This window comes from Diceros bicornis, chromosome 22 (genome assembly GCF_020826845.1).
Source record: "Diceros bicornis minor isolate mBicDic1 chromosome 22, mDicBic1.mat.cur, whole genome shotgun sequence".
NCBI lineage: Eukaryota > Metazoa > Chordata > Mammalia > Perissodactyla > Rhinocerotidae > Diceros > Diceros bicornis.
Genome location: NC_080761.1, coordinates 13,034,870 through 13,046,650, shown reverse-complemented (window position 1 = coordinate 13,046,650; position 11,781 = coordinate 13,034,870). Strand labels below are relative to the sequence as shown.

Below are 11,781 nucleotides of genomic sequence, written 5' to 3'. Positions count from 1 at the left end.
CTATGTTATTCACTCTTCAAATAAAAGAGTCTTTCCAGCCCAATGACATGTCATGGGATCGTACAAATTGGCATTTGCGGATATCAAAAGGATGCCTGCCACCTAGAGAGACACTTGAGTTTACTGTCAGTTGCTGGCTGTCAGAGGCCTTTCTGATCCTGTTTCCATGGAAATTGACATTAGATAGGTGGGGGGAGAGGCAGTCATGGGTTGTGTTCTTATTTCATTATTTCAAATAAGATGTTTGAATCTTTTACCTTCTTTGCACCCATCTGAAACTGGTTTCCCTGGTAACAGAATCAGGGATGCCACTCCCCAGGAGTGGAGAGCAGAAACTCTTACTTGGCTGATCTCAGAAGATGGCACTAGAAGGGGAGAATCAGCAAGGCTACGATTCCTTGGATCCATTCAAGGGGCATAGGGAAGAAAATGAATTGGAAATGACCTGAAACTTCATAAGGTTTTAAAAAAAATATTACGAGGTTTTCTTTTGTTTTTTTGGTGAGGAGGATCGGCCCTGAGCTAACATCTGCCAATCCTCCTCTTTTTGTTGAAGAAGACTGGCCCTGGGCTAACATCTGTGCCCATCTTCCTCTACTTTATATGGGACGCCGCCACAGCATGGCTTGACAAGCGGTGCGTCAGTGCGCGCCCGGGATCCGAACCTGCAAACTCCGGGCTGCCGCAGCAGAGCACTAGCACTTAACTGCTTGTGCCACAGGGCTGGCCCCTACAAGGTTTTCTTTAATACAAAATCTAGTCATTCAAGTACAACAAACATACAGGTGGTGATGGTCTGCCAGGGATCTTAAAAACTGTCATCACGTGAGGCGAGCTAACTACCTAATCCCACTGGTCTACACAGTTCCTCTCCCAGCGGCTCAGACCACCTGCTCATTCATTTCCTTATACATCACGCTCACTTTTCTTAGAGGGGAAAACAAGAAAAAGGAAAATTCCAGACAAGGGCTTAGTGGGTCATTTTTTCCCATAGATCAATGTTTTCTCACACTGAGTGATTAGCTTTCCAAGGGACTATAGTTGTTTTTTAAAGGATTTTCACTGCAGAGTGTATGCTAAATGGAGAATGTGGTGGCACTAAAATGGCTGTCTGCTTAAAAAAATAATAATAGACAAGAAACCATAGGGGAAAGAAAAGAGTGGCCATTAAACTAAACTATTAAGAATGGTTGCACTTTCCATTCCAAATGTGGAGTTATGTATCAGGCTATCACAATTGCAGAGTGCTGTGCGGTGGATTCAGTAGAATGGCCATGTAAATTGAAAAGCAAACTAATGTCTGTTCAAGCTCTGGAAACCACAGAAGGAATTTGCTCCCATGTGGAAAACTCTAGGCAATCAACCAATGAATCACTCACCCAAAGAACAAGAGCTTTGTCTTTCTCATCAACTGTCTTCTACGCAGAAGTAGGATATGGGTCACTTCATACAATATCAAAAAGAAAACCAGAAGGGCATAGGTTTCGGCACATAGACCTCACTTGAGCGCTGACGGTTTGTATTATGGAAAGGGAAACAGTGTGTTCTTTTCCTTGATTTTGCCATATAAAACATTCCCAGGAAACATTACACCCGAAACGCTTGATAAAAATAGAACTCTTGATTGTGATGCTTGTATTAGGTAGAGGTAACAGATTTTACTTTTATGCAAACAAGAAAGCCAACTACAGAAATGAAAAATAGGGTTCTAATACATTCACACCCTATGATCTAACAAGCCCATTCGTGAGATTAGTGCAAGGAAATAGTTCAAAAGAAGAAACAAGTTCTCTATATGAAGATGCTTAATGCAGTAGTAGTTATTAGAGTTAAAATGTGATAAAAATAATCATGCAACATTGCAAAAGCAGTCTAATAAATGATGGCGTGTCATTTGATGGAGCCAATAAAAAGAACTGAAGATGACACAGAAATATGGGGACAAAAAGGACTTGTGATAGCTTAGTGAGAAGAGCAGAATGCAAAATGGAATGAGCACCGTGCTTACACATGAATGCGTGGAGAAAGAGACTTAAGGGAAATACACCAAAAATAGAAATATTAGCGTCGAGATTTGGATATTTTTATGGCCTTTCCTTCAATATGTATAAAATAAGACAGTAATTTGATTTTTGGACCCTTCCTGCCTCACTTTCACAAGTGGCTTTGCATGTTAGCTGCTGCTTACCACATCTATTTCGTAGCATACAGTAAAGCTGGTCGTTACACCAGTTACTTCTCTAACTAGATGTAGAGTGAGGAAAATAAAGAAATAGTAGCAGTCCCTGCTCACAGCAAGGGCAAGGGATTTGTGCATCAAAAAATTGCTGGCACCTTGATAATTAACGGAACAGGTGGAAATTGTGCAAGCTTTACAGCTCATGCCTTTTGAGCAAAACACGTAGTATAGCCTTTAAAATTGCAAGAGATATATGCCACCCAAACTCTAAGGGATATTGAAACACACATTTTCCTCCTAGAGAGAATGGTCTGAATGATCAGTGTTCTAAGAAATGAAGGGTACCCTCCCAACCTAACCTATTAGGTTAAAATCCATCTACCAACACCACCTGCATCTTTTTCCAGAGCTGAGAGATGCTATGGGGAGTGGACAAACACCAGCTGTCACCTGACAGTGTCAGGACTGAAACATGTCTGCGGCACCCTTACGATATGAGCATGCTGCAAGGCAATTCCAAGTTTCTTTAGAAACTGCATTTTCAGAAGGTGACACTTGAGTTTGGTTATTTCCAGGGAAAGATGCCAGTTCAGAGGTCCTGGAGGCAGAGGCCTGACTTCACAAGATCCACAGATGTGCTTGAACAGACTAAACTGGAGTCGCTGATAGCCCCAGTTACTGATGTGCAAGCTTTTGTGAAAGTCCACACTGGGACCATCTACTCATTGCCCAAGGCATTCACAAGGAAGGAGCAGCTGGGAAGTTCAGTGGTCAGCCAAACTGGGCCTAAAGTGGCAACCTGTGAAAGAAAAGTGTGACCAGCACCATATGGTGTTAAATTCTCAAAATTCTTAAAGTCTCAAGAAATTGCTTAATAGAAATTCTTAAAATTTGTTTAAAAATTCTCAAATGTGTTGAATTCTCAAAAAATAGTATCTCGTTTAATCCCTCAACAACCCTGTGAGGTAGGTGTTTTTATTCCAATTTTGCAGTTGAGAAAAGATCCTGAGAGGGGCTAAGGAACTTGCCCAAGGCCATAGACAAATGATAAATACATGTCTCACCTGGGGTCTGTGCCTGATCTGGAGCTGATTCCACGCAGCGTCCTTCTAACACGCCGCCGTGCCCTGTGGGCTCCTTCCAGTGTGCGTTCTCATTACAAGTAGGATATTACTCATGCAACTGCATAAGAACCTTTTATTTTAAACAACAAAAATAATACAGAGGTCCGTTATAGTTCCCTACTTTTAACTCATTACTAAGGTTTACCATCATTGGGATTTCTAAATTACCTCTTTGAGGCAGGCAAAGGATTAGGATGGAAAATAATTAACACACAATTTCTGACTGTAGATTCTTAATACTGAAAATAAAGCCCACAAGTTTATACAACAGAAACCTATCTTGAAAAAATTAGACTTCCACTTTAAGTATCTAAAAGAAGCTATCAAGGGTCCATGAAAGGTTTTCTAAGAATTTTTTTTTTTTTTGGTGAGGGAGATCAGCCCTGAGCTAACATCCGTGCTAATCCTCCTCTTTTTGCTGAGGAAGACGGGCTCTGAGCTAACATCTATTGCCAATCCTCCTCCTTTTTTTTTTTTTTTTTCTTCCCCATAGCCCCAGTAGATAGTTGTATGTCATAGTTGCACATCCTTCTAGTTGCTATATGTGGGACTCGGCCTCAGCATGGCTGGAGAAATGGTGCGTCGGTGCGCGCCCGGGATCCGAACTCGGGCCGCCAGTAGCGGAGAGCGTGTGCACTTAACCGCTAAGCCATGGGGCCGGCCCTAAGAATTGTTAATAGGACAGACATCTTAAGTATAGGGATAGGATGATTAACGAGCTGACCTCTTCAGGATCCTGTCCAAGAATGAATCTAAGCTAGAGCAAAACTAAATGGGAAAATGAGATATCACTTCTTGCCTATCATTAGCAAATATTTTTTAGAGAAAGAACAATGTGGTTGACCTGAGACAAGCTAGCATTGCCATGCTTTGCTGAGGGTAGTATAAATGAGCCTAACATTTCTAGAAAGCAATTTGGCAGTATATATCAAAGATCTGAAATATCATTCTATCTTTTGAAGCAGTAATTCCATTTCTCGGGATTAATTCTAAGGAAAGGAGCAGAAATAAGGTGAAAAAATTATATATGACCATTTTGTTTACAAGGATATAATATCTCAATGTTTGAAATAGTCTACATTCCTAACAAATGAGAAATGGGCAAATTATAGTAAATTCAACATTGTAAATTGTTTGTGAACAAATTTTAATAATGAAGAAAAATAAAGTCAACTCAATAGCAAAATAACCCAATTTTAAAATGGGCAAAGGACCTGAATAGACATTTTTCCAAAGAAAACATACAAACAGCCAACAGGTACATGAAAAGGTGCTCCACATCACTAACCATCAGGGAAATGCAAATCAAAACCACAAGGAGATATCACCTCACACCCGTTAGGATGTCTATTATCAAAGAAACAAGAGATAACAAATGCCAGCGAGGATGTGGAGAAAAGGAAACCCTTGTGCCTTGTTGGTGGGAATGTAAATTGGTGCAGCCACTATGGAAAACACTATGGAGGTCCCTCAAGAAATAAAAAATAGAATTACCATATGATCCAGCAGTGCCACTTCTGCATGTATATCCAAAGGAAACAAAATCATTGTCTCAAAATGTCTCCACTCCCATGTTCACTGCAGCATTATTCACAATAGCCAACGTATGCAAACAACCTAAGTGTCCATCAACAGATGAATGGGATAAAGGAAATGTGATTATACACACACACACACATATATGCAGTCATGCATCTGTTAATGATGTGGTTACGTTCTGAGAAATGTGTCATTGGGCAATTTCGTCATTGTACAAACATCACAGAGTATACTTACACAGACCTAAATGCCATAGCCTACTACGTACTCAGCCTACATGATACTAATATGGGACCATATGGTGCATGTGGTCCACTGTCGACCAAAATGTCATTATGTGGCACACAACTGTCTATGTTTAATGGAATATTATTCAGCCTTTAAAAAGAAGGAAATCCTGCCATTTGTGACAACATGGAATAACCTGGAGGGCATTATGCTAAACGAAATATGCCAGACAGAGAAAGAAAAATACTGCATGGTATCACTAATATGTGGTTTGAAAAAAGAAAGTTGACCTCATAGAAACAGTATAGAATGGTGATTGCCAGGGCCCGGGGGGCTGGGGGAAACAGGGGAAACAGGGAGGGGCTGATAAAAGGGTACAAACTTACAAGATGAATAAGGTCTATTATTCTATTATTATAAGAATAATAATACTGTATTGTATAACTGAAATTTGCTGAGAGTAGAACCTGTGTTCTCACCAATAAAAAGAAAAAAATGTAAATATGGGAGGTGATGCATGTGTTAATTAATTCCACGGGGGGCATCCTTTCACAATGCATACGTATATCAAATCATCATGTTGTACACTTTAAATATCTTACAACTGTATTTGTCAATTATACATCAAGTGGAAAACAAAAAAGAGAGAAGCAGGCTCTCAAACTACGAGGACAAGGAGGTCGAACAGCAGAATTAAGACAACGGGTGCTGGAGTCTGACCACCTGAGCTAAAGCCGACTCCATCAACAATTACCTGTGTGACCTCAAGCTAGTAACGAACCTCTGTGTGCCTCGGTTTCCTCATCTGTTAAACGTGTGTGAAAACAGTAACCACCTCACTGGGCTTTTGTGGAGAGTCAGTGAGATCACACAAATGCTCAACTGTTCTAGCCACACAGTAAAAACACTGTGTAGAACACTAAACAAATGCTTGCTATTATTAATCATCTGTATTCTATTTGACATAATTGGCATAAAACGATAATATATTATTTCGAGGTGGTACAATTATTGTTTTCTTTCCTTCTTTGTACCTTGCCATATTTTCCAAATTGAAAATCAGAGGTGTATGATGCTTTTATGAATTAAAAAAATTATCATAAGAGAACATCTGGAAGCCCTTGGCCCAGCACTGGCACACGGGAGCTCTTCCAAAGGCTTGCTGGGAGGGCACCACTGGTTGTCCTGGCCAGCTAATGTCAACTTAGTAATTCACATCCAAGATTGTTGAGAGCTGCCCGCCCATCCCTCACTGCTTATGGCAGTGCCTCACCCACATCCCCTCCATCGCTATCAGCAAGCTCTTCCTCAGTCCCACCCCAGTGGAATAATTTCACCTTAGTCACCAGCCCACGGGCCACCTTGCCACGTGCTGAGGTCACATCCTCAATAAATGCTGGCTGATTGACTGAATCTGGTAATCTGAAGAATAAACATTCTATAAAGACACCAGCTTATTGTTCTACACACAGAAAGCACTCCAATTTTCGAAGAATGACTTCTACCTTTTAATTATGCGTCACCACCCCAATTAAACACTGTGTACATTCTTGAGGCTTCTATATTAGGTCGTTATGGTTAAGTTTTCCGAGCCTTAGAAGATTCACATAACTCACAGTTAGTTATGGCTACATAAAAAAGCAACTTTAAGAACTCAGTTTTGGGGCCAGCCCCGTGGCTTAGCGGTTAAGTGCACGCGCTCCGCTACTGGCAGCCCTGGTTCGGATCCCGGGCGCTCACTGACGCACTGCTTCTCAGGCCATGCTGAGGCCGCATCCCACATACAGCAACTAGAAGGATGTGCAGCTATGACATACAACTACCTACTGAGGCTTTGGGGAAAAAAAGGAGGAGGATTGGCAATAGATATTAACTCAGAGCCGGTCTTCCTCAGCAAAAAAAAAAAAAAAAAAAGAGGAGGATTAGCATGGATGTTAGCTCAGGGCTGATCTTCCTCACAAAAAAAAAAAAAAGAACACAGTTTTGGTTTAGACCTACTATAATCTTCAACTTCAAAAGTTAGTTTTGCAGAGACTAACGCAAGAACAGCAACTTCAAAACAGTATGCCTTGCACTTTATCGTCATTTTACTTTTAATCCTCAGCCTCAAAGCCTAAAATATGGGAGTGTTCCAGTCTTAAGGGGAAATGAATATACCCTAATAGTTGTTGAATAAATTGATAGCCCTCCTGTAAGGACTATTGCTCTAGATTAGCAGTTTTCAAGGTGTGGTCTTCAAATCAACAGCCTCAGGATCGACTGGTGACTTGCTTGAGAAATGCAAATTCTTGGGTCCCGCCCTGACCTACTGAATCAAAACCTCTCAAATTGGGGCCCAGAAATCTGCCTTTTAACTGGTCCTCCGGGTGATTCTGACGCAGACTAAAGCTTGAGAACAACTTCTCTAGAAACATGAACCCAATTAAGACCAAATCGTCTAACTGTTGTAAGTGCTAGAACAAAATACATAGCCAAAGAACCTTTGAATGCCCGGAGAGTAAGCTCCCTGGGTCAGAAAACGACCCTCACACAAGCTGCTTCTTGCTCAGGGAAGCCTGCGCAATCTGACGATTTCATTGCCTAGCGAAGAGTGAAGGGAAGATATCCTTGAAAAGCAGACAATCCAGGGATCTACAGCAGAGTGGAGGGTTTGAAATGCCATCACTGAAGCTCACGCTGACGACAGAGGCAGCCCTCTCTTGATGGAATTAAACAGTATGCTGAAGTTAAGAATCTGATCCCTCTCTTTGATCTGTTGGAAAACTTTCGGGAAAGTACACTATTGGTGTGCCATTACCAAAGTGCCGTTTTTTAAATCCCTGTTTGAATGCAGCTTTGGAGCCAGCTGCTCCTTTACCCACCACGAAATCTTAAAAGAATTAACCGGTCAAAAATCCCATCTTTCAGCCACTGTGAGGATGATTATAATTTATATCAAACACTTCCCTCTCACCTGGCAAATAACAGAAACTTAAAAAATGTTAATTATCATCCTGATGAAATATTTTGCCCTTATTATTACACAAGTGTTGGACACATCTAGTTATGAAAAAGGCATTACAAAACCAGTCTCGGGGCCGGCCCGGTGGCGCAAGCGGTTAAGTGCGCGCGCTCCGCTGCGGTGGCCCGGGGTTCGCTGGTTCGGATCCCGGGCGCGCACCGACGCACTGCTTGGTAAGCCATGCTGTGGCGGCGTCCCATATAAAGTGGAGGAGGATGGGCACCGATGTTAGCCCAGGGCCGTCTTCCTCAGCAAAAAAAAGAGGAGGATTGGCGGATGTTAGCTCAGGGCTGATCTCCTCACAAAAAAACAAAAAAAAAACAACCAGTCTCACCAGGACTTCAATTTTTACCCAGCGAACTTCAATTCCACGGAAAAGCTACATGGTAGAAACCTACATTCAAGGTGTAAGTAAAGACTGTGAGTGATAAAAAACCAAGATTAAACATATATAAGATCAGGGCGAGCCCCGTGGCATAGCGGTTAAGTGAGCGCGCTCCGCTGCTGGCAGCCCGGGTTCGGTTCCGGGGCGTGCACTGAAGCATCGCTTGTCAGGCCACGCTGTGGTGGCGTCCCACATAAAGTGGAGGAAGATGGGCACGGATGTTAAGCTCAGGACCAGTCTTCCTCAGCAAAAAAAGGAGGATTGGCATGGATGTTAGCTCAGGGCTGATCTTCCTCACACACACACAAAAATATATATATATATAAGATAAAACCTATTAAAAAGAACGGGGAAAACAATTATTTGCATAAATTAAGTATAAGTTAGTGAACACAAATCGATTTATATACCTATAATATTGGACCAGAGTACCTAAGGGAACTGTGCAAGTCGTAAATGTTTCAAATGAAATGAAGAGGAAATTTGGATAGCCAGGAAAAATCACAGCCCACTTTATGAGATGTGAAAGAACACAGGCAGGACTCATATAAAACCTGAATTTGGTTCTACCTCCTGTGAGGCCAAAGGGACACAGCTTCCTTGAGACTTGGTGACTTAATTAGGGATAATGATGATCATCTCCTCACATTTTATATGTGAAACTGTTTCGCACGGCTCTTGGCACATACTGGTGATCAATGTCTACTTGAATCTGAATTTATTGAACCCTAATTTGTAATCCATATTCAAGGCAAGAGGTACACACACATCCGGCTTACCCAAGACCCTGAGAAGGAGGCACAACAATCTTATCGCTCCCATCTTACAAGTGGAAGAAACACTCAATTGTCTAGGCAATTCCCCAAGATTCCAAACTCCTGAGCAGTGAGACTTGTTCTAGAATGCCTCTTCCAGAACCAAACTGGTGTCTATCCAAAAGCAAATGAAAGTGGTTTCATCAGACTCAAGACAATTGATGAGTTGCTAAGGTCTAGACCCTTGGCAAATCCCATTAGAGGAAGAATATCACAAGCTTGGGAAACTATAGAGCATGAAGGGAGAAAATGCACTAACAGAAAACAGGGCAATTTCTTTAACCCAGAATCCTTTCAAATGTGTCCCCCTTCTCCATGGGCACAAGGCTTCACAGCAAGAGATCTCATCTCCCAGTCTCCCATGGGACTAAGTCCTCGCCAGTGGACTGTGAATGGAAGTGATGAACAGATTCCTAGGCAGCTGCTTGAAAGCACATCCCTTTCCTGAACTTCCTCTCTTTCCCACTGCTGGCTGGAAGTGGGGACACTGGAGAAATTGTGGAAGTGCAGGGCTGCACTGCTGGCCTGGGTCTCTGGGGCTTAGGTGGGTGATAAACCAACTCTGTGGTCTCTAAGTCATTGTATTGTTGGGTGCCATTCTAGAAACTTCACCTCTATCCTACTGTCACAGAAAACAGGGAAGTAAGGCAGGGAGGAGAGAGAACGGAAAAGGTACACACTATGTTAATAAGCCATCGGAGTCTGTAGTATGGAAACCTATTTCATTATACACAGAAGGGATGAGAGAGAAATCAGCTTCAGTAATTAGGGCTTTGCCATTTGCTTAATGAGAAGAGAAAATATTTAACAAACTCTGCACATAAACAAATATTATTCTGGCAAAAAGCAAACAAAATAATGTTGTTGAATATATAAAAACAAGGTCTGGATAACAAATGAAAAATATTAAGACAAACTGCCAAAAACTCGCTAGATCATAAGAAAACAAGAACATTAAAAATTCCGTAGGTGCTATTTTTAAACAGTTAGGAAACTTGGCTTAAAATTATTAGCCATTATTTTCTAAAATATACCACTAAATAATAGGTATATAAAGAATGAGCCATGTAGACTTTTGGGGAGGAAATCTGCATGGTTAACTTATTAAAGGCCCAGGGTTATAGGTTTCATCTAACTAAATTAGTAAAAGCTTGTCCACCAAGATAAAGCTAAAGATAATGATGGAGCAATGGCTGCAGCTGCAGGTAGAAGAAGGGGGCGAGGTGTGGTTGGCTTACGTCAATTAATAGAATAGATCAAATAAGTGTTAATGAGACAAAACCAGCTGACATTCCACCTTTCTTTCACAGCTTAATGAACTCCAAAGCTTTGTAAATATCATCAGTCTTAACACTGACCCCAAGTCACCTACAATTCTTGAAATTCGAAGCTTGTGAGGGGAGAGAAGATATATTTGAAAATCCTGGGTTTTCCTGGAGAAAGGAATATTCTGTCTCCCAATTAATCACCAAGAAAAAGCAGAGCTTTGATTTGTGACCTCAAATCACAAAAGTATTTTAACAGAAGAATGAATCTTGAAGTTATTTTAGCTTCCCAACATCAATAAACCTTCAATTACTCACTACCCCTAGTCTTCCCATAACTCAGGAGTGTCGATTAGGTTCCGATGCAGCGGGAGGCCAGGACCAAATATATTTATAAAATAAGAAGTGCATTTTAAAACTTCCTCTAATGTTTGGAATTTGCTTATCAAGCCCACATAAGGATCCCCAAGTGTTGACGAAAATAATAAAGAAGGAAAAGGAAAACCACTTATTGGTACTAAAGCCTTTACTGTAATAAACCAAATATATTTACAATTTATACAAATGTTTAACCTTCAACAAAAATACAAAAAAACATTTCACAAGATGCAAAACCAGGAAACAAGTTCATTGGAGACACCACTGCTCTACCAAGGACGGATGTTGAGGGGAACCTCGAGGAACAGAAAGGTAATCTCGGCAGATCACACGGAAAGAAAAGCACGGGTTCTGCCCGGGGCAGCAGGCTCCCTCTGTTCCTCAAACCTACCGCCCCTGGCCCCTCTGTCCACCTGGCCTCGGTGCTCCGCTTGGTCTAGGTAGATAGCTGACCTTCTGTTGATGGACTCATCGCCTCCTCTTTGTAGACTCAAAGTAGTTTTGTGTCAAGGTTTGGAAACAGGTTTTCATGTTTGATTTTTTTTTCTTTCAAAGTTACAACTTTTCTATTTCTACAAATTCAAAATATTTTGGCCCAATTCAACTATAACTGTTAAACCACATGTTTTCAGTAGATGACTTCGTAGACTGTAGCCTTCTTGTCCCCTGAGCCAGTGACTATGTACTTATCATCCACAGAGATGTCACAGCTGAGCACAGACGAGGACTCTTTGGACTGGAAGAGAAAATAACGGGCACGTGTTCAACGTGGAACAGATACTCAGGGGCCCTGCTCCCTCCAAGGCACCCTCATTTCTGGTGTCATTGGGAACACCATGGACAAACCGTCATTCTAGGTAGGGAGCA

At 41.5% G+C, this 11,781-nt stretch overlaps 1 protein-coding gene across 4 annotated transcripts in view; it reads right to left on the bottom strand.

Moving 5' to 3' along the window:
• Positions 1-11,044: 11,044 nt before the first annotated feature.
• TLE1 (TLE family member 1, transcriptional corepressor) overlaps positions 11,045-11,781 on the bottom strand; it is an 84,450-nt gene continuing 83,713 nt past the window's right edge. For all 4 annotated transcript variants that reach the window (XM_058565589.1, XM_058565590.1, XM_058565592.1 and 1 more), the window contains exon 20: positions 11,045-11,650. In XM_058565589.1, the coding sequence (XP_058421572.1) occupies positions 11,543-11,650 (108 nt within the window). In that variant the 3' untranslated portion in view covers positions 11,045-11,542. The remainder of the gene's footprint in view (positions 11,651-11,781) is intronic.